Below are 24,327 nucleotides of genomic sequence, written 5' to 3' on the forward strand. Positions count from 1 at the left end.
AATGTAGAGCAGTCCTTTTCAACGTTCTATCACTACTACCATGGTCACTATTCTCATGAAGATACTTGTTGATGCCTCAACCAATATTGATGGCTTGGTCTTCCCGACTGACAGCTTCGTCTCATCCACACGGAGTTCAACAATCGCCGCACTGGAGGTCACCTCACTTCTCCTTTCTCTCCTTTCCTCACAATGCTCCACTTCGGAATTCCCTCCCATCATCTAGTTTCCCCAAGCCCTGAGAATAATAATAATAATAACCTTGCTCAATTCAAGAACAATGTTCCACTCTTATCTGTTACAACCTTAAGAAGTACTAATTGTAGCTGGCTGCGTATGCCGTTGTGCTCAGGAAGTGTGTTTAAAACAATTATCTCATTATGTGAACTTAGTTAGAATGGGCAGAGCCTGGAATTTAACCTGAACAAACACGACTAGAATGATATGGGCTTTTATATTACATAAATAGTGTCTACACTGTCCTCGTTTAAATAGAAGGTGAATGCTGACACATTTCCACGAGTGATAACTTCATTTGAAGTTGCATCTGACATGTAAGAGACAGCGAGCATAGTGCTTACCACCAAAGGGCCAGACGAGGACTTAGTGATGCTGGAGACGCGAGGGAACTCAGGGGACCGGGCTGAGAGCCCTGACTGGTCACTCCAATAACCACTCCAGGAAACTCAGGGGATGAGTAAACAGCCTGGGAATTGGCCAGGGAATTTGAAATAAAAAGAGTGGGAAATAACAGTAAAATGGAGGCGATTAGAGGTGGAGAGAAAGAGGATTGGTAGAAGAGGGAACTTGGGCAGGGGCTAAGGGAGAGTCAAGAAGGTTTGCGGTGAGGCGTGAGGGCATGTGATGTGAGCACGACGCTCTTGCGGGGACAATCACGGGGAGAGGAGCGGTGGAACGGAGTGTGGGATTGTGTACGCGTGGCGTCAACACTGCTGTGGACCTCCTTTACGCATGTTTACTCAATACTGGAATGCTCACTCCAAGTCCATTTTGATGTTTCTCTAATTTACTTTTATCGTGAGCAGTTTTTTTATCCTTTATCGAAAGAACCAAAGAGTAATTCCTGCAGTCACAAAAGCTCCAAATTAAGTTTTTTTTTTCGTTTAAATAATTTGTCCGAGTCAACTTTCGTGGCAGGAAAATTATACAATTTCATATTGGTTTGTGTTTGTTGTACTCTTTTTGATCTCTCCTGCAATGCTGTTCAATTCAACGCCTGAAGATGCCAGCAGCAGTAGCATTGCGTGGTGTTGTGCACACATGCGGGCTTGATACTCTTATGCGGCGACGGAAGCTCATTTCATGCTAATCTCCCTCTCTAATCCCTCTCTCCCTAATCTCCCCCATTAACACAACTGACGTGCTTGGGTCCGTGGATGGAATTCCTTTCCAGCTCAGACCCCGCTTGCTTGCCCATCGCCACATATACAATCTGGTTGTAACTACTCTCTCGTTGGTTCAGCAGTTCCACTGCTGTTTTATATTTTTTACGCCTGAGGACGACTGCTTGTTTTGCGATCAAAACGTCGTGATTTATTTTATTTTATACCCACGTGACTTTACCGAAAGAACCAAAAAGTATGCATTCCTGCAGTCACGAAAGCTTCAAATCAAGAGGAAACACAGGTCCATTTGTCATCGGAGGTCAAAAAACCTCTTCATACAACCTCACCAGCTTCCACCTCGTGTATGAAACCCTCGATCCTGGCAAAGGGATACCGCGATTCTTTCATCACTAAACTGACAATGTAAACCAGCCCATTATCAAACCCCTTTCCCTCAAACCCTTACTCAGCTCCACATCACCATTTCAGAAGTTGAGATAATAATTTCCTATATATCATCGCCGATGAACCCCTTCTCTATCTATTTTCAAGACATGCTCTCTAAGAACATTAGTATTGATTGGCCACCTCGCCAATTCACCTTTGAATTGTGTCAAATTCCCTGTATCACAAAGACCAGACAAGTTACTCTGCTCATAAAGAAGCCGATCCCTGACACTCTGTGTTTTTAATAACTACCAACCTATTACAACATCCTTGAAAGGGTTGCTTTGGTTGGGTTAACAATTAATATTCTCCATTCTCCCAACTTGTTCTCTGCAGTTTGCTTATCAACCTGCACCCTTGACTAAAACTGCCTCATTCAAGGTAATCAACAACATCCTGGCCATAATTCACTGCTGCCATGATCGCCAGTCTTGACATTTCGGCAGCCATTCCGGATCTTACTCACTGGCCTCTCTAACATTGGATATGTAAAGAAAAAAACGTATTCCTGTTGAATCCGTAACAATCTGAGGCCATGATCATAAACAAACAACGGATTATTTCCCATGTGCCCTCTAACATTGACCCGGTAATCGTTTATTTATTTTCCCGCACCTCTGAAATGTGTGCGCACTACAGATCGTATGAATTAATCACTCAATGTGCAGCTCAACCCAGAAAACCGCACTTGGACTATAAGCAGCTGTGGAAATTCACTTTTTAAATGTCTTATTGGAAACAGTAAAACTTCCTGATAAATAACCTATTGGAAAAAGATTATTGAGTCTCCGTGATATTTGCTTGATTCATCAATTGCATTACTGCAATGTTAGAAAGATACTTACATCAAGTGACTGGTTGTGTGATGGCTTGGCGATGACTCTGGTAACATCAAGATCATCTTCTCCGTCAACTGAGTACGGTGCCTGGAATTGCACACGCACATTTATACTCATGTATACAAGCATACACACAATTACAGCAGCCACCGTTCACCACGAAGTAGTGATGTCACCATGCCCCCTGTGTCAAGCATAAATGCATATAAACATATGTAGGTTCACATGCATATTTAAAATGCACATCTACCACATGTACACTGAACCAGTGAGTTGTATTCAACATGATCAAACTTATACACACATGCGTTCATTCATTATTTCTGTTTGAACACAATCCTCTACATCTATGTCCTATCGTGTAGAAGACGCCATCTGCGACTATGTGGGAGGTGGCTAATACAGGAAATGAAACAAGCAAATTAAACAGTTCCTTCATCGGATCTTAATACATTATTTTCAACACATTAATGCTTTCAACCTAAATTGGAGAGCTTCATCCAGATGCAAGAATCAAGAACAAGCACATTTATCCAATCGTCACGTCCCTATAAAATTCGTAACAACTATAAACCGAATGCCAGCGAGCTCAGAGTGTTCATGTCACCACCACTGTTCTCTGCGAGGGGCGACTCCTCCGCTGCTGTCCCTGACATCTGGAATGTCATCCCACTGGAAGTTCGCTCCACACACCGCTTGTTTCTGCTGCTGCTACTCAAGCAGAACTCCCATTCTGTCCCCCATCTCCTCTGGTCTTTCCATTGGGGCGGGGTGATGTGGGATGTGGCCCAGCGGCAGCGCATTGGCTGCTTGTCGCAGAGGATTCGTGGCTGGAATCCAGCAGCCACCCTGGTTAGAATTTATTGTGAAATAATACACGCCGTCTGATTCATAGTGGACGTTAAAGATATCGTGACATAATTTGGAAATAGTTGGTCAACGCGAGTCAGAGTCATTGTCCGCATTTGCCAAATTTGAAAATTACCCACAGATGACTGAATTGGGACTACACACAGCAACATCGCCCACTACTGGCAAACTCAACTCAACTATTTTTTTTATTTTACCAGGTAAGGCCCACTGAGCTATATAGCTTTGTTTTCAGAAGCGACCTGGCCATCACAAATAATATCTCAACGAAGTGGCTTATCATGTGGACATTAATAGCGGCCAAATACTCTAAACGCATGATGTTGATTTTAAATGAAAGTGGGGGTGGGGGGGGTACCGGAGGACCCAAAGAAAAATCCACGCGACCATGGGGAGAGAGACATGCAAACTCCAAATACACAGGGGTCATGGTCGGGATGAAACTTACAACCTCCTGTATTCCAGGCAAGGGAGCTAACATCCCCTAGCCAAAGCGGCGCCCTTAACTGAGGAGTCCCGTCTTGCAGCACAACGACAGCTTCCACTGGGGGTCCCTTCCCAATGATCGGGGTTGAGTTCTGACATAAGGCACTTTGATTTGCCTGGCAAGCACCTTAATAATATTATAAGATTATTATTTGACGTATGCATAGAGGAATATAAGTTGAACAGTTTAGTGCTCGCACACCTCTGAGCACTGCATTTGCACTTCCTCACTTGCGGCATATCAATACCAATACCTGCCATTCGCCACTAAGTGATGGTGATGTCACCACGGCGCCTGTGCCAGGCCAAGTACACTTTGAAACCACGTGAAGTGTCGAAGGCCCGCTGACAGGTCACGGGACAAACTCAGGTGCCATGGGTTGACTGACTGAGATGACTGGCAGATGCACCAGCTGTGCCCCCTACTGTGCCAACTTGCGGCATGAGCACACATACACACACGTGTCCACACGTTACCTCGGGCTCCCCATCCATCCTCCCTGCCGTGTTTGTGTTGCTTGTCGAAGCTGCATCCACCTGGTTTGAAGCATCCACCTCGTCTTCAGTACCAAGTCCCCCTTCGCCGTACTGGCCCTCGGTGTCTAGATCTATCTGGTCGCCGCTGTCGGTTTGAGCCGTTGGCCTTGCTGCGTCTGTAGGGGTGTCAGTCTCGGGGTTGTAGTCATAGTCTTCGTAAGCGAATTCCTCTGCAGAGTACTGAAGGCATAGTGAGAGATGGGTAGCGGGGGTTAGTAAGGGGAAGAAACATTTTTGGAAATTAATATGGGGGAATAAATAAATGACTTAGAGAGATGAGGTTTGCATGGAAGTAGGAGGCGGTGTTTAGTGTGTATAATGCAGAACGGTATTTGCCTACGATCACATGGGTTGGACCAGATGACGCCAAAAGGCGCCTTTTGGCGTCATCTGGTCCAACCCATGTGAGACTAGGCTCTAAGGAAAGCTGTCTCGGGTGTGGACCAATCAACTTCAAGGACAGTGCACATTATTAGAGTTATGTCTTTTGTTTGTATTATGACTGCAGGTATTGTGGTCTATGCAAACATGACTCCTTGTAAAAAGGTGTTAGTTTTTTTGCCAGATAGAAGGGTAAAAAAACAATTATCACAATGTTGCAGTGGTTAAGGCACTGCACTATGAACCTGGTAAACTCGAGTTCGATTGTCCACCACGACTAAAATCAGTAGCGAGTGACATCTACGTTGGTCGTGGGTTGCCCTTCACTAACCCCAGCATGGTAAAGTGGTGAAGTACGATCAAACAAGTTGCATGACCATACTTAAGACGCTAGGAAGTGTGGACCCAAAAGACCCATGACGGATATTTATTTACCAGGCAAGGCCCCCACTGAGCTTTGCAGCTCTTTTTTAAAGCGACCTGGCCATACATAATAGCTCAACAAAGTGGCTTATCGTGGAAAAGTTATAGCAGCCACATACTCTATAAATGGAATGGGGAAGCCTTCAGCTGGTGCATTAACAAAGAAATGCAGACAGTGAAAGTTAACTCACATTCGCCCAGCCTAATCCTCAACACTGACCTTTAACTAGTGAGCAAAAAGAGTGAAGAGGTGGAGCATGGAGAGTCAATAGAGGGAGCATAGAGCGTAGGCATGGAAGCGTGGAGATTGAGATGTGGAAGAATGAAAAGTGAGGAGAGGAAGTGTGGAGAATGAGGAGTTTCAAAATAATGAGATGGAGCATGACGAGTGAAGAGTACAGCACAGAGCGTAAGGAGCAGGAGCATTGAGAGTGAGAAGAGGCAGAATGAAGAATAGGGAAAGGAAACGTAAAGAGTGAGGAGAGGCAGCATTACGAGTCAACAGTGGGAGTGGGAAGAGGGAACGTAGAGAGTGGGAAGAGGGAGCATGGAGAGTGAGGAGAGGGAGCATGGAGAGTGAGGAGAGGGAGCATGGAGAGTGAGGAGAGGGATCATCAAAGTGAGGCATGGAAGCGTGGAGAGTCAGGTGTGGGAGAATGGAGCTCCATGAGAGGGAGCATTGAAATGAGGATAGGGGACATGGAGAGTGAGGAGAGGGAGGAATATTTGCCTTCTGTAAGAGTACAATTTAGCACAAACAAACTCTAGACCGGTTTCTATATTCATCATCACATCCACAGAGTCGGGCTTGCTTCATCCAATGCTGGTGATCTGCCAGAGATGTTTATAGACTGCAAGAACCCTCTCCAATTATCATGTTGTTTCACCTGGCCTTGCGGTTTGATACCGAGTGTATTTCATTACAGCGGTGATGAGAGGTTATACACTGCTAATAGAAGGGCACGGACTAATTTGTAGGAGGAGAGAGCTGTGTGCAGTGCTCGGGCAATGAAAAGTCTACGGTGCAATGCAGTGCGCTGCTTTGTTGTGGTGGGTGCGGGGGGGTCGTGAACGCAGCAGTGAGGAGCAGTGAAGATTGTGGCGGGAAGCGAAAGAGGCTGGGGGTAGCACATTGCACGGGCACACGAGCGAGTCGCATCCAATTGCACGATCGGTAAACATCCACCTCACATGGAGATTGTGCCAATGGAAAAGCACGGTGGGACGGTGACACGGCAGCAGCAGCAGCAATCTCACATGTCAAGATATTCACATCATGGAATTAGAGCACGAGGCATGAAGCTCACACGCACGTGTGCACGCATAAAGCTGTTGGCTTGTCGGAGTGGTTTCAGCGAGCACCGATGACACGGATGTTATCATTGACATAAAACGGTGCATGTCATCACATCGATGGCATTGATGTCACAATGATATCATCGACATGTGCATCACAAGGTTATAACACCAGAGGGGTATACTATTAGTTATTTCGGTAAAGTCACGTAGGTAAAAACTGAAATAAAAATTAATAAAAATAAAACAATAAAATCACGACGTTTCGGAGGCAACACAAGCTTCCGTCTTCAGGTGAAATAAAAAATATCTGTATACAGATATTTTGCTGTGACGGTTTCACCTGAAGACGGAAGCTTGTGTTGCCTCCGAAACGTCGTGATTTTATTGTTTTATTTTTATTAATTTTAACTTCAGTTTTTACCGACGTGACTTTACCGAAAGAAGTAAGAGTATGAATCCTTGCAGTCACGAAAGCTTCAAATCTAGAACCAGAGGGGTATTTTCCGGAGCATTAGTAAATGGCCCGGATGTAAATCACCGTCATCTCTGAGGTCGTGTCCCTTGCACCTTCTTACAACGTCCGTCGTGCCACGTGTCCGAATATTGGATCCTTTTCATTTAAATAAACTGTCTACCTCCGTCGACAGAATGACATGTTATCTTGTCCTGAAATTATATTTGTGCACTATCATGTCTGTTTTAACTGAATCATGTAAAAATGTCAGTCTTCACACCTTCTCTTACTTTCGTATGTCAGGAAGGAAAATAAACAGTTTTTGAAGCGTGTTATAACTTGAATCCTAAGTGTTATTAAAACCAAGCCATGTGGGACAGTGGACACGGTATAGATTGCAGGTCCACCGCCAGAAAGTTGCATGGATCACACATTCGTTGATGATGTGTTTGATGGTTTGAACTTCACCATCGTCACAGTTAGGCGATGTTTTTGATCTTCCATTTGCGGAAAGGTGTACGTACATCTCCCATGTTGGAGTTGAGCATGGTTTCGAGAGGTCTTTGATTGTCGGAAGAGAGAGAATCCCGGTATTTTCACAGTTGGGCCCTCAATGAGGCTTTTGTTTGCCATGTCTAAAGCTAACCACGGTTCCATCCAGCGAGTGCTTATGTGTTTATTTATTTATTTACAGCTTCTGAAATGGAGGCGCATATCTAGAAAGGTTTACTGGATGTGAGCCTATGGCGTGGTTTTTTTTAGGTCTTTTTGGAGCAGCAGAACAATGTTGTCCTTAATCTTATGGTACTCCCAGGTCGTTGTGGCATCGCGTTGCACGTTGGCTGAGATGATATTCGCCAGCACGGGAAGCCACTAGAGTAGAGTGGACTTCAAGGCACTGCTGCTGACACCAAGTGCGGATGTTGATTTCGGTATTTTGTGAGAGGTGGCACTCCACACTGGGGCACAGTAGTATGCAGTGGAGTATGAGGACTTGCATCAATGTCGCCAACGTGTGAGGATCGCTTCCTCGCGTTGTTCCTGCAAGTTTTTGAAAAATGTTCCGTAGTTTTTTTTCTGTTGTTTTCTTTTTGGCTTGTTCGAGAAGGTATGTGAGCATTCGTTCGAGAGTAACTCCTGGGTGGCAGAGGCCTGGTTGTTGTTCAGGTGGACGACGATGCTCTCTTAGGTGTTTTACTTAAGATGCCAATTCTCGAAGGATGCTTCCAGGGTCTTTAGACCCTTTTCACGACGTTTAGTGTCCTCTATTGTGCGGGCTTGGGTTGTTAGTGCACTGTTCTTGTAATTGGACTTGCAGGAAGATGTCACCAGATGGTCACTGGTAAAGGGATAAAACAGCACTAGGGCAAGAACAGATCCCTGTGGGAGTCTGTTGTTGTTCATTCTTTGTTTGGATGCTTACAGCTTCACCAATGCAGATGACGAATCAGCGGTTGCTCAGAATGTATGAGATGAGTCTCATTGTCAGACGGCAAGACACTGCTACTGTAAGCTTTAGCACCATACTGTGTGATATCTTGAGGAGAGGTCGATGAACACTTGTTGCGGTTTTTGAGGTAACGTTCGTAGACCATCTCAATGTACTTGATCGCAGAAAGTTCGGCCCGCTTCTTAACTTGGCTAGTTCTTTTGGACTATATCTTCAAGCATAGGCTTCAGCCTTTGAATCAGCAGTCACTCCAATAGCCTGTAGCAAATTCTGAGGGAAATCGGGCAGTAGTCTTTAGCATCCAATGCGTTCTTGGCGGGTTTAAGAATGGCTGTAATCTTCGACTCATTTGGTACCACACCTAAGACATGGATGTCAGTGAGGAAAGTGCCTGGCCATTTTCTTGCTCATGCTGCCAAGTTGTTGACGAATTCCAGATAAATCCTATTGAAGCCTGCGGCTTTCCCGGATCTCATCTGGGCAATATGAGCATCTACTTCCTCCATTAAGAAAGGGCCAGATAATGCAGAGGTTTGTTTGCAACGGTTGGAAGTGCAATATAGTTTTTTATAACCTTGACATCTTGTGTTTTTGTTGATCGGCTCTCGTGAATTGCCGTTTAGCTGTCCGGAAATGTTGTCAGGGCTGACTTGGGGAGATTTGTAGGCCAGTGTCACTGCTGCTCCTAAAAGTCTTAGGAGGTGCCAGGATTTTTTGGCTGTTTTTTAAAAGTAAAGTGCCTCTACTCTTTCACGTCACCTTTGTCTTCTTTTTTTATATCAGTGACTCGAGCAATGCTTTTGTGGTCTGCTTCTGATTGACAAAAGTCTCCCGATATTTTCTGGAGACCAACGAGGAGTTGAAGCCTTTTAAAACGTTGACCTTCGCAGCTGCCTTCATGAGGCCAGCAGAGCGGTGTTGGTTGGCCGTGCACATGGGGTAATCATTCTAACAGATTTCTCTGTGGCCGTGGCATACTTAGGCCATACAGCCAGGGTCAAGTTCCAACGCAGTTTTCGGTGCAATGCGAATCAGCAGAATATGAATGCCAATATGGAGCACTGCAGGCCTTTGTTAGATATTTGAAATATAGTGAAGGATGGTTCTCCTTGATTAAATAGGATTACCGCTCTTGTCTCACGATCCAAAATTTAAATCGGGCGTGTAACATTTTACAATGCGCTGACTTTAAAATTCCGTGCTCTTTCGATGACATTCATTTTCTGCCACTGCCCATGATGGCAGTTGGCATTGTAGTCCCACATGGTGTGGCAGCCATTGAAGTTGCGAACATGAATGGTCGGGTGGCTTGGCATTGGTAGCACTAGACACGGCCATTTTATACATTAGAGACTTGTAGATGTTGACCGTTATACATTCATATGCAAAGCACTCCATGTGTTAACAGCGTACCTCGTCTCGCTCTTCATGTAGGAAATGCCTTACATTTAAAATACCAGTCTGACAACGTCCCAGGCATAGGCACTGTGATGAGTTGCACACGTTACTTGCAATTTATTTACATCTCTAATTAAAACTCATTTGCAAAACATCGGCAACTGTTACAGCTACAGCACATTCGACATAAACTGGCGATGTACACAAGTTAATTATTTCTGTCTTGATTCTTTCATTTGACTGGGCGTGATTTTCACTGTGTAAGCACGTACTATATGAGTTATAGATTTATAGGCGTATGCACGTGTCACCACGTGTTGCTGTGTGTCGGTTGATGTCCTGGTCACTCTTGCAAATTAAATGTTTAATTTGGAGGATTTTCCCAGGTGAGATTTGATAACAAACAAAACTATTCTATTGCGAGGTTTCATGACCTGGCAAAGAACCAACCTCTGCCAACCATTGCCTCCTATTATACACCTTGGTTCTGCCCTCCTTGCATTCCTTACCTTCTTATTAAAAGATCCCAACTAAACTTTAATAGGACCATAATGCACCGTGCACTCTACTCCTCATTCACACTGGGCCATGCGTGATCCTCTCCATAGCCGAAATTAATGGAGCACAGTTTGCGCGGCAAAAGGAGGCGATGGTGAGACGTGGATTTCTGGCCATCGTCACGACATCACCGTATAAAGGCAGCCTCCATAAGGGGCCTTCGTTCACTGCAAACAATGGCCACTTATACGCGGATCTCAAGTTCAGCAAAAGTTGTAATCCTGTTGACATATCAAGTTCCTATCTCACTGCACTTGATGGAATTCAATGTACAGCAGTCTGGTTGATTGATGATCCAGTACTCATTGATTCGATCCAACAACAACAACTGCCATTCACCACTAAGTGGCATTGACATCACCTCAGCACTTATGCCAGGCTACGTTTACTTTAAGGCCACGTGAATTGTCGAACGGTCATGTGACAGATCCAGGTGCTATAGGTTAACTGACAGATGACTGGCAGATGCACCACTGTGCCCCCTACTGCGCCAACTTGCTGTGTTATAGCCACCTGATGCTCCGCACCTTTTTGTGAACATCGCTCCTCTGCCCTCCGTTGTTGCTCAAGGACGACTGCCTCCAACTGCCCAGTAGCGTCCTTCACGAGTCTTCTCCACAGAGGCCGATCTTGACACCGCTGGTACCAGTCAGTAGCTCACCAGTGCTCAGGCACCTCCTTATCACTCTTATAGCTCTACTAGCACGCTCACTTCATTAATTGATTCTTCCTCCCATGTTGAGAACTCGGTCTAACAGACATGACTGTGCTGTCTCATCCAAAATGTGCAACCACCACAAGGTAGGTCACAACAACACACTAACCTCACACACTCACTCATTTCACACTCAACCACCACACTCCAGGTCACCTCAGTTATCTCTCTGCATCGTCCCTGGCATTGCTCCACTTTTTGCAAGTCATCTCCCATTCTCTCTTTGCCGAAGCTGCTTCATAATATTTCCCTTGCAATCATGAGAAGTGAATGCTTTGCTTTTCTCGAGAATAATTTATGCTAAGTCTGACAATGCTGTGTATGTCACAGACTTGGATAAGATGTGAGCTGTCACAGGTGTGCAGAGTCGGGAATTTAAGTCAGGCTCCCAGAATTCCTATGTAGTGCATTAAAGAGTACACCACAACCACCCTCGTGTGCAAACGGGTCACACATTAGCGTTACCACCATTCAGAGTTTGAGCCAGACAGTCCTGGAATTGACATCTGTGTTTGGGTTGCAGACGTTAATTTATGCCGGGATCTTGCGCCAGTCAGGTGTTTAACTCTATTACAGTGTACTCAATGTCCTGATTTAGTCTGTGGGAAAGGTGGAAACCCAAATCACACAAACACTTCCAAACCTGTGTTTGCAAAGAGCATGTCCACACAGAACATTGTCCTGTACAGTACTTGCAAACGTATCCACGCGAACAAATTTCAGAAACCATTTATCCTGCAAAAGAAACGAGGAACGATGAAACCAAATGAAATCACACGTCGCTCGTGGCACCGTGGCCCACACGAACCTCTGGCTCCTGCGCCTGCAGCGAGTGTGGCTTGGAATTGGGTTGCGTCGAGGGGCACAGCGGAGAGAAGTGCGTGCATTGGTCCTTCGCGGCCATTGGGTCTGACACAATCAGCAACTGTTGGATGTCTCCCTGCACATGCAAGGGACACACACAGGCACGTAGTGGAAACGCACACGGCACACACGCACACATTAATATCGTACAGCTCTCGGCAACAAACCAACAGTACAAGTCAAATTGGTTGTGGTCAGATGGACCAACACTGCTGGGCCACTAACGACAATAAACATAGTAGAGCCATAACATCGCTCTTCACCAACTATCTACATAAAAGATTAGAACAATATTTTAGAGTAAACTCGTGTCATAAACAGCCAGAGTCAAAAACAATTGCCACTGGATGCATATTTATGCTATATCTTTTACGTGAACACAATAATCTATCATGCAGTGCATTCCTTAGCATTGACATTTGCTGACGTTATTACATTCACTCCCATTATAGTATTCTTATTTATATATATAACTCATATAATGAATGTTTGTAAAATTGTTTCTATTATATGTGTTGCTCTACAATGTTTTTTTATATATATATATTCCGGATTGTGGTATCAGTGCCATGTCACGAGACGAATAATCCATTGGCAAATCTCGAAGACCGGTGCCATCCTTCGCGTTGTTAGAGAAGGTCCCACGGAAACGGTTATCACGGAGCTACCTCTGAAATTCCTTCTTCAAGTGACCTCGGGTCCACACATTGTAGCAGTGGGCAGCACTTTCCACTCACTCTGCATATGAGAGCGATGTTCGTCACATTGCAGTCAAATCGATGTGGTTGTTTTATTCCCAGAACTGGAATTTACTCAAGTGCAGAAGCAAATGTAAAGTGATTTTTTTTTTTTGATGCTCGGGTTGAGACCACCATCAACTCTATACTTGGGGACTCGGTAGCCAGCGTTTGAACCTATGACCTCAGTGGTGCCAGCTCAGCGCTCTGACCGTTTGCCTACATAGTAACTCTTACATGTATACTCGGAGTCAGTGCAGCCTCCCTCATCTCAGATGCCCCTGAAGTGACCACAACCCAGCCCCTGCATGGGCTTACTAAGACCACAGTGCGATTGTGCCAGCACACTCCACCTCATCATATGGGTGCCAAATGTAATGCTTTCCTTCTGCAAGACCTTTCGCAACTTCTACTGATCATGTAAACAGTTGCCTATGATCAGGCTTTGCACCTTCCTCTGGGTTACCGACCTGTGGTAGATGTCTTTCCGATGTCTGTCTCAGTAATCTGCCCTCCTTCATCCGTGTGCGTCTGATCCATCACAACTTCTTCCGCATGATCGCATCTATAATGCGATCATGCGGAAGTTGTTGTCCTTCCCCCTGCACCTCCGATTAGCACAGTTGGCTACATATAGCGCGAAAGAAGTTCAACACGAATACATACAATTATTGCGTTCTTGTCACATGTTATTTCATACTTACAGATCTTTATCTCTCCCTGTGTTTCCATGAAACATATATTAGACTTTCTTTGTAGCTGTGTTCAGAAGCAACGCTATTTTCCAGTTGATTGACTAAAGTTCAGCTCTGACTAAGAATCGTTATTCTTGCCTTAAACCCATGCCTTTTAAAAATAACGTTTCCATTCCAAAGTGTTTTGTGTCGTGCAAAAACATTTCCAATTATCGTTTTTATCCTTGATTGGCCACACATGAATTGCTAAATTCGGCATGGGGCGCTTAGTTGTATGCATGTGGGATGGCTGCATAATGCATTCAAAATAAGTCTTCTACCACTACGAACATAGTTACCGTTCCCGTGAACATCGCGAATTGGGTCCTCCACCTGCGCTCACTATTTCCCTGTTTACGCTCATTCATGCTGCAGGTCAGAACACTGTTCATTCCCTCGCACGGCTCCACTTTAAAATTCCCTCCCATCATTGTCTCTTTCCCAAGGCTCTCATCATCTTGCTCAATTCCAAGAAGGCGTTATCAATTGCAACATTGGCAGTGCTGTTTGATGCTGGCCACTTGATTGTGTTTGTCCTTAGGGTCTGTGCTCAACAATTGTGATATTATATAGTATATGGGTAATATTGTGTGTGTGGGTGTTTGAACACGTGCGCATGCTCCTGCACCTCGTAAACATCATCGTCGAGTATGCGTGTTCCGAACACCATGATACCACGCGTGTCCAGTCGGGGGGAAGAGCCACGGCCCAATCTCTGGGTTCCCACGAGTTTGCAGTCCACGTAGAGAGACACGCGTTTCCCCTCCACGGAGAATGCCACCCTGTGCCACCTGAATGGCAAACAAAGCGGCGCACCAGCGGGCAGGGTGAACACTTGATACGGTGTGGTGGGGAGCGAACATTCCAACCTGACTGCATTTCCGAAAGAATCGGACACCAGTGTTGCCAACTTCGCGAGTTTGTCAACGTCACTATATCGATTCATTATGGGGGGGGGGGGGGGGGGTGCCCATAATGAATTACTGTGATGCTGAGGGGCGACTGCAATTAGATTCAACCCCATCGTATGGATACACATGAGTTGCCACGCGACTTCCTGGTCAGAGCCTTTTGCTGATCGCCGAGGTGGAAAGACACTTGCACGCGGAGTTGTGAGTCACGAGCAAGCAAAGTTGCGAGTCGTGCCCCTGTATACTTGCAAGTCATGTCCACGAGGAGTTGCAAGTCACGTGCGATCAGAGTTATGCGGGCTATATGGGCGCGGCACAGGCTAGAGAAGAGATGGACTGATATGGTACAGAAGGATGTAGAGCCGAGCATCGGCCTCTGTGAAGGTGACTCGTGGACACTACTGGGCATTTGGAGGGAGCCACCCTCCAACAACAATGGAGAGCAGAGGAGCGAGCGACACTCACAACAATGAACAGAGCGCCGGGTGGATAAGCATGTTGCAAACCATTAACTTGCCTCATGTGCTGTGCCAGTTTGAAAGTATGCTCCCCCAGGCACGCTTCTCTGAGTCTCAAGACTCTTTTTTTATTGCTACACTTAATCCCAATTCAGTAATTTGCGCGTGACTTTTCAAATTCGGTAAGTTTGGACCATGACGCCGGTACATGAAGGCCTAATCTAGCAAATGACACCCAGATGATCTTTAACGTCCATTCTGTGGTAACAAATTACCGCCGCTGGGCCGTGTCACCGCCACCCTGGCAGTAGGCCTCGGCAAGATAAGGTAAAAGTTAAAAGGTAAAAACAACGAGCCTACCTTTACCCTACTTTTACCCTTACCCCATACAAATTACCCGATTACAGGGTAATTACTGGGGTACTACTACACATGAACAAGGTTTATAACAGTAAATGCTACAAGGTATAGCGCTTTATTCATATAGAATACTCTCGATGATTCCAATTTTACACGCTTTCTTTTAACTCACTCTGTCTGTTGTTGTTGTTGTTGTCGTTGCTGTATCCTCAAATCTTGTAACTAAATTTTAATCCACTTCGCAATGTGGTATCGACTGCAAACTTGGTATACTTATGTGATACTGATGACAACACTGTGTGCTATCATAAAAAATAGAAAACATATTTTAAAATATTACTTGTTTATATGTTATGTTTCAGCTTGGGTCTAATTGTCCACAGTCAACTGACATTGGCTGTAACTGACCACGGTCCCTTACGTTGTGGCATGCTTCGGGGCCACTTCCTGGAGTCGTGAAGTTCTTCCATTACTAGTACATTTCATAAAAGCGTGTTTTTTAAAAAGTAAAAAAAAAATATTACTTATTAAATGGAGGCCACGGACTGCGCCACGGAGCTTCTAGCGGTAAACAAGGTACCGTATTTACCGGGTAATACTTCGTGCTACCTTTACCCTACCGGGTAATTCTTCCGAGCTACCTTTACCCTACCCTTACCTTACCCCTTGGCATGTCGACAACTTTACTCTTTACCTTTACCCTTTTACCTGGTAAAAAGGGTAAATTACCTTGCCTTGCCGAGGCCTACCTGGCAGGGAGGCCTCTATATGTGCGTGCGTCTTCGTGTCATGCACGATCTATTAATGAGCACGCATCCCAAAGTTACGTCCATAGTCACTCGGGAGAGCGCGTTGCACTTTGATGTTGCAATATTGGTGTGCATTTTCCACAGCGATTTGACAAGGTGTATTGATGATGATAAAAGTCTGAGTGAGCTCGCGTATGTGTATGTGCGTAACACTGCATATGCAGTAAGCATATGTGCCACTGAGTGATTAACAAGGATGAAATGTGTTTTCAGCCGAGTGTTTACATATGTGGGAGGAAACCACAGGGCCCAGAGAGAAGCCACGCGTGTGAGACGGGGGGGGGGGGGAGGCAACACTATCCCACATAGATGGAACAGATGGATATTAACTCTCACACCTGTTGTACCACATTATCCTGGCAAGCCAGGCAATGCCACTTATTCGACGCCGACGGGGGGAAGTGAGTTTCGCGACATTTGTGTGACCCACCAAGCCCTCGTTGCCTCCCTAGTGCTGGACTACAGGCGCGCGCCACCACCACCACTCGTCTTCCATGCAGTTTGAATGGATGCACCATAGTTGGCAGGTCACGTGTGGTGGGGTAAAGTATGGGTACTCCCACCTTTTCCAAAAGTGTCTGGCTCGTGTGGAAGAGTAGGCCAAATTCCTTCTAGAAGATCTGTCCATAGTTCCTTCTCGAGGATGCCCCATCCACTACCAGTGCCTTGAGGAAGTTATTGCAGGGCTGCACCTTTGCCAGGAACGTTCCAAGCCGCACACGGAGATGATGTCATTGGGCACATGGTTTCTCGTGAATTTTTGTTGTTGCGGTGAATATAAATAAATCATTATTATTGAGCTGAATCGCGACCCGAATCGTGAGGAGAGGAAATCGTATGAGGCCTAATCAAATTAGGTAAAAAATTTAAATGTGAAACGCACAAAATTGTGTAACAAGCGCAGACGATTTACATTTGCACATAGGCTGAGTGTTTATTCCACATTTATACGTGTTGTTTGACAATCATGGTTTTCCAGGCCTGCACTATTATTCTACTATGACATTACAATGGAAGGACCTCGAAAACATGGCTTCTCTCGATGCAACGCCTGTTCGATATCACTTAATTCGGTGGCCCTCTTGCTCCACTGGGAATTCACGTGTTCGTCGCTGCTAACAAATGATTAACACTGTTTTCAGAACTGTCAAACAACAACTCCCCATTTGGGTGCTTCATCTGTCTGGGCCAATTGGTTCCGAGATCTGGTAGCGGTATTGTGTTAAATCTCCTTACTGGTATATCCCACAGTGTTGATATACCTGATGCTGACTGAGAAATGTGGCCGTTTTTGGTGTACAATGGAACATGTGGGCAGCTCTCCTCTCCTACGCCACGTGGGGCATGTGATCATTTGACGATACCGCACGACACCTGTCAGGCCGGGAATTGAAAGCAGGTCCACTGGGTTTGTAGCGCAGTGTGCTAACCAAAGTGGAACCACTCCCCCAATTTCCATGCTTTAAACTTAGAGAAATGCACTTTTGATAGGAATGCACTTCATGATAGGAATGTAACAATGAGTTGAAAGTACATTCTGACATGTAGCATACAATTGCTGAATCATATGCAATGATTATTTTCGTGTTACGAATTTGATGGTTTTGCAGTCAAACTTGGACTCATACCCAACTGAGAGGTGGGTTTTTGCCTCTAAACATCTGAAAGTTAACCAGCATTGGTTCACGGGAGCCTGATTCACATGAGACGCTGAATGTCAAAACTGGCCCAGAGTTTGTGTTGAACCAATGCTCCTAAAATGATGCAATCTGAGAAGGCTATGTGGCCGATGGGATAAGTAACCAAAAACACTTGTATTTTTTTTCACGCGAAGTGATCAACTTGCGAAGGAGGGCGTCTCGTCTGGTTATTTATTCTGTTAAGTAATCATTTATCATTTACAACGTATGCAAATTATATGAAATGTTCCCACTCGGCTGATGGACCAAATTAGAGAGTTGAAATATAAAATTCAACTCAATCGTGACCCCAATCGTCACGATTCCTCAAATGGCAGCAAGCGAGCTGTAGTCTCGAAACTCATACTGAGACATTGAAGATTGTTTTCAGGTTCCCATTGGAACTTATTAAAAGGGGCTGTTATTTACACCTCTCCTCATAGCTTGTGCTGCCTACAATGGAATGATGGTGTTGTTGATGTTACAAAAAGGTGAATGGCACACGCAGGTATATGACAAAGAGAGTGAGATTGGGCAGGACACGTCACTAGAAGGGATGACGGACGATGGCCACGAATAACGATGGCATGGCAGCCAGGTGCTGGGCGGCTCATTGCATCATAGCGTCGTGGGAGGTGGTAGCGGCTTGAGGAGACCTTCATCCAGCAGTGTATTATTCGTGGTTGAGGATGACTATGTCAAGAAATATCAAAGTACAGAATAATTTAATTTAGATTCCCCTCCCGTGGCAAGAATACTCACTTTCCATCATTGATAAGGGGTCCTTCCTGGAAAGTGGGCTGATCTTCAGGAGGAGGCCTCCCAGATTGATCCTCATAGAGGAGGGCAGGAGAGGGCCCCACTTCCAGGCCCAGCTGCTGAACCGAGCTGGAGCTGTACATCGCCAGCAGGAAGGCCCGCAGGCTCGGACGCGTGCGCAGCGTTGTCAGAATTGAGAAGTCGCGCGGAAACTTTCCACCTGCAACGCACGGACAACATCACCGCTGGAAGTTTGTATCAGTTTTATTATACACTGATTAAAAATTTTCAACTCGTGAAAAGCACTCCGTCCATCCTTCCTCCGGGGTTAATGAAATGAGTACCACTTTGTAGGAAAGTCAACAGTTGGTTTCCTGTGGGGAGACTCACCCCAGCCATATGAATGTGGAATTTCCATCACTGGCTCAGGGCTGTAAACGGGAGATAAGCACCAATGTCCCAATGCTCTTTTGTGCAGCAAATAACTTTGACTGCTGGGATTGTTGAACTATAGCTGAATATAAGTTAATATTAAACTTTAAAACTACACGTTGACAATGATCGTACCTGGGTATAGTTGTGAGGTGGGCACGCTCAGCTTGGGCCTCCCTGCTCACGTGGAACGCTGGTGTGTCGCCCGCCGAGCCACCGCAAGCTCCCGCAGACTTGGTGACTCCAGACGGGAGGGAGGACATTCCAAGAACTTCAAGGATGTTAACGGTTTCAGCTGCAGCAAAAACGACACAGACATCCCATATTTACCCTCACCGAAGGTTAAAAGAGCAGTGCTTCATCATCATCATTAGAGCAATCATCGAAATTCAATCATGAGCTGTGTTAGATAGACCACCCATCTCAAAGCGATTTATATTCTAACACATTGAAAAGGCCACTCCCAGTGGCAGCTGTCCCTTTGGGCACTTAAGTGACTCAGCACCTGGCCTGCAAAGATGATTTAGTCTGCCAATATGGAGCAATGATTGCTATTTGTAATCCCAATTGAGTTTACTATTGCTTCCCAGCATTGTAGTTATGGCAGTCCACAATCAAGACATTATTTGACGGGGTAACTCATGAAACATGTGCCCATTTTTTCAGCTGCCACACTAGGAGATGGAATCGAACTGGCGACCTGTAGAGTATAAGTCCAGTGTGCTAACCAATACAGCACTGTGGCAGCTACCCACCGTGTCTCAGTAAATATGTAAACATGTTGAGTGTGTTGCTAGACACGTCTACGTGCGGCGAACTTACTTTCCTCATGCAGTTATGCAAACAAAATCGATGTATACTATTCGACCCTCATAAATAAACACAGAAAACGCAGCACACCACGCAGTTTGCAAGTGCCTTGCTTTTCGAGCCCATAAAAATACTCAGGGCTACCAAAGGTCCCTGAGGGTTAGTAGAAGTAGTAATAGTTGCTAAGCCAGGTGTCACCATGATCCATCGATGAAAGCCAGGCCTCCTGGGTAGGCGTAGTCCGCATCATCGATAACAATGATCCGTGAGCAGCATCAGGTTAAGCGCGGACATTTTCGCGGGCCGCGCGCCCACTTGTGGTCGAGTTCCGAATCTGATTTTGACACGAGTGCAGAGCAGGGCAAGCCATAACGTCTGGTTGAAGACAAGCTACGTGCACGAATACACCTAGACGACCTTGCTGAGGTCCTCTATACTGAGGAGACAGGTGCGGGATGTCACGGTAACATTTTTGTGACGAAGTCAGACCGTTGACAGCGCATATGAAAAGCCTCCCAGGCACTTAATGTCGAATGCGAGCAGTGTGCAGGTCTCTTGAGCAAAATAGCGTGACTGATAGGAAGCAAGTGTTGTACATGCGTGCGTTTATAATGGTCATTACATTCCCACGGTGAAGCTTTTTTTTCATCCAGATTGTATTCCAAATAAACGTCAAAGGGGCGGGACTACTCGAGTAATGGGCGTGCTGGCAACTGAGTGGGTGTGGCTGAGTAAAAGTAGGTGAGCCCAACACCAAAATATCCGCGAGGCCACCCATGGTGTTGGTGGACACAGTTGCTTAGGGGTGGGGGCTATGTTAAAGTGGGAGGGGCCAGTACCTGAATGGGTGGGGCAGTGTACGAGTAGGCAGGCGAGTGGCTGAATGGGAGGGGCTGTGCAAGAATGGGCGGAGTTAGTGACTGGGTGGGCGGGGCTAGTTTCTCAGTCGGTGGGGTTATACAAGAGAAGGCAAGCCAATTGGTAGAGCTAATGGCTAAGTGGGCGGGATAGTTGAGTGGACGGGGCTAGTGGTTGAATGGGTGGGGCTATGTGAGGTTGGGCATGGCTAGTGAGTGATTGGGCGCTAGTTGTTGGGTGGGTTGGGGTAAGAATGGGCCGAACGGGCGGCGACTCGTGGCATAATGGCGGGGCTATGCAATGCAAGTTGGGTGGGGAAACCTTTCGAGTCTCAATTCCACTCCACAATTTCCCTCGCCCACCAGTAGATGGCGCTGCTCCCTTACCATTCACTGCATGTGTAGCAAACCCACCGTAATTATATAACGTTCGCGTCAGCGTGGTTGTGGACAAAATAAATAAGTAGACAATTCGCCCCCTTCATATATATTGTACTGTCTGTCACTCCGCAGAAACAAATATACTTGAGTGTTTTACACTATGCAGCAATCACACGATCTTTCTTCTGGGGGTTCATAATTTCAGCAGATTTGTTTTCAACACAAGCACACGCTAGGCCGGTTTATAAACTCAGTATTTTTTATAAGCAGAATCAGGCTTTGCTTGAACCAATGCTGGTGGATTGCCAGCTCTTTACAGACAGCAAGGACCCTGCGTTTAGTTTGTTGTCCTTCCTCTGGTTGGCTATGTATGGTGCAAAAGAAGTTCAACATGCATACGAAGTTCAACATACAGACACCTTGTCTGTTAGATATCGGTCCAAGCTTGAGGGAAAACTCTACCTCACAAAAAAGACCACTTCATTGAGCAATTAACTCGGCATGTTACAACCAAAGCACGTACCAAACGCTGCCAATAACATGAATAAACCAATGGCATTAATCAGTCAAAGTAGAACACTGAAACATAAGACTGATGAAATACACCTATGCACATTAACATAGTAAACGAATGAACACGTGATTTCACGGTCCGTGCAGAAGTATCACAATGCATTTCGGATTTGTTGCTGGCCACTTTTGAGACGTTGGGCCTGTGTGTTAAGAAAGAAAAATAAACTGCTTCGTAAGATAAGAACAATGATTGCATAACACAGCTCGAGATACAGAGGAAATCAAAGTACAGAGGCGATGCATGGATGAGAGATGGGATGGTTCATTAATGTTTTCTCTCGTCCACGGAAGTGAAAAATTTTGGTTATTACATAGCTTTAGTTGACTGTGCACATAACTGTGCCAGTTGCAGATCCTTTTTTTTTAATCAAAATATTTAATCACTTGGAAATCCCTTAAGATGGAACATCTCATTCGCAAGGGTGTCCAGGGTATCCCGTCAATGTCTTGAGCTTACGTGCAGTGTATTGGTTGACACTTTGAACTCGCAATCCAGAGGGCCACCTCTCAGGGCGGAGGTTGAACCAATGAGCACGCTGGCTTCGTGAGGTAGTCTGGGTGACGTCCCCTCTTCCAAGCCATCCGGACAGCGTCCAAGAGTAGGCTGAGCGGTAGAGAGCTCCAGGGGAGGCCCTTACGTCACCGGTGGCGTGAGCCACCAATTACTCGGTGTGTACCTTCACCAAGTGGTTAACGCGACGTAAATAGTTCGGATTCAAAGTGATTTCCTGCTCAAATTAACATCGAGGCGCTGGTGCTCAGCTCCCGTTCGCAGCCAAAATCCACATTTCTATGGCAGCGTCGAGTCTGTTGATGAGTATATTCACTCACACTCACCACACTGCAGATAACCTCACTTCTCTTTCTGCTTCGTCCCTCGGACTACTCCACTTTGGAATTCCCTCCCATCGCAGCTCCCCGTGAATTTGGCTTGTTGATTTTGTTGTCCCATTTTGAGGACTGGGTTTAACAGACTGGCAGTTTTTGTCTCATCTAGACTCTGTACAAACACCAAACTAAAGGTCAAACCAACATTCGCTAACCTACTCACCACACTGCTGATCACAACACACTCACCCACCCACTCATCTTCGAACTCCTTCATGCACTCACCACTCACTCAACCACTCGCTCAACTACCACACTGCAGGTCACCTTACTTTATCTACTTCTTCCACTCCACTTTTAAATTCCCTCCCATCACCTCTTATCCCCAAGCTCAATTCAAGAGAAGCGTTAACTCTTCTTATCGATTACAACTTTGACAGTGCTCGCTGTTGCTGACCGCTTGACGTTTTGGGGCTGTGGGCCTGAGCTCAGAAACTGTTTTAAAAACATCCTTCCTTTTGGCTCTTTCTCCGTCACAGCTGTCGCCAACGTGGAACCCTCAGACGCGAGCGGTTGGCACTGACAAGCCACACTTCTGCGGGTGTGGAAGAGGCATCTCTATGCTGGCTTCCGCTGTATCATTCGCACAGCCGAGCACTTCAACATGGCCCACATTTGGTAAATTCGAAACATTACTTACAAATGACTCCATTGGGATACGCCCTCTTACTGGCAAAATCATGCCCGTTTGCAGGGCAGGTGCTGAGTCGCCTAGTGCTGCACAGGGACAGTTGCTCCTGGGGGAGCCCTTTCAAATGTTTGAAATGTGATGCAAGTCGCGCATCGCAATGTACAGCACTCTGAGACGCCCAAAGGAGGGCGCTCCATCAGAAACCAATTATTGCCGTTGTTACCGTGTGTGCAGGTCTTGGAGGCTCGGGAAAAATTCCATCTGGGGTCACCTTACTCCACTATCCTCGGGCCGGGTGTGGCCCCCTCTCTCTTGCGTGAGTCCCCGGGGAAAGTCTCTCCCTTTAGCTCCCCCATTTGGACGGCAATGCTTATGTTTTTTTTTATAGTCCCTGAGCAGCCAGCAACAGAGTTGTTATAGGTATGTAAAAGTTAAGGATTTTTTCTTGAAAAGAGCAAAATTATATTGAGAGCTTCTGCAAAGTGGCGACGGGAGGGAATTCCCAAGTGGAGCAGTATGAGGGTAGAATAAAGGGACGTGTTTTGACCTGCAGTGCGGGCGAGTGGGTGATTGTGTGGGTGAATGGGTGGGTGAGTGAGTTGGTGAGGCAACGAGTGGGTAAGTGTGTGAGTGGTTGAACACAGTTTGGTGGATGAGACGAAACAGTTGGTGTCTTGTAGACTGATTCCTCAACACGGGTGGAGGAATCAACGGCTGAAGTTCACGGGAACATTAACCATGGCCGTAGTGATGGAACAGTGATAAGGCGGTGACTGACCATTGGTGATAAAGCGACTCGACTGAATCGGTGACTTCTGGATCATTAATCGAAGTGACTTCTTTAAATTGAATTGCGTGTATAATTTGTCTCTGGTTACTTTATTCTGTCATAGCCATGTGTGGATAATTACTGACTAAAACCGCATTGAAACTACTATGTAAACTATATTATATCGAGTAACGTGCTATGCACTTAAATAGTCTAAACTTTTTCCCTTACCTTAATCTCAGTGTTTTTCACCAAACCAAACTGCACGTCAACACCTTGAGATATTTGAGTTCTTTATAGAATTATACACAGACATAAATTGTGCTTTTTATTGTAGTGTTTATATTATTGCACGGAGTGGGAACCTCACTTTGTGTAATTGTCATAAATATGCCAGTTTACTATTTACATTTGACATCGATCACTCGCTGTGCTTTCTTAGAATCAACAAGGAGATAGTCAACCCTCATTG

The 24,327-nt window shown here is 45.7% G+C and overlaps 1 protein-coding gene across 1 annotated transcript in view; it reads right to left on the reverse strand.

The window, feature by feature from the left end:
- LOC133348676 (collagen alpha-1(XI) chain-like) overlaps positions 1-24,327 on the reverse strand; it is a 153,018-nt gene that overhangs the window by 102,549 nt on the left and 26,142 nt on the right. The window contains 7 exon segments of the mRNA XM_061561617.1: positions 2,639-2,719; positions 4,466-4,705; positions 12,012-12,143; positions 14,167-14,329; positions 18,518-18,734; positions 19,082-19,112; positions 19,114-19,241. Of these exon segments, the coding sequence (XP_061417601.1) occupies positions 2,639-2,719; positions 4,466-4,705; positions 12,012-12,143; positions 14,167-14,329; positions 18,518-18,734; positions 19,082-19,112; positions 19,114-19,241 (992 nt within the window).

The sequence above is a fragment of the Lethenteron reissneri genome, chromosome 27, assembly GCF_015708825.2.
Source record: "Lethenteron reissneri isolate LAM-NWPU_2019-01 chromosome 27, ASM1570882v1, whole genome shotgun sequence".
Taxonomy (NCBI): Eukaryota; Metazoa; Chordata; class Hyperoartia; order Petromyzontiformes; family Petromyzontidae; genus Lethenteron; species Lethenteron reissneri.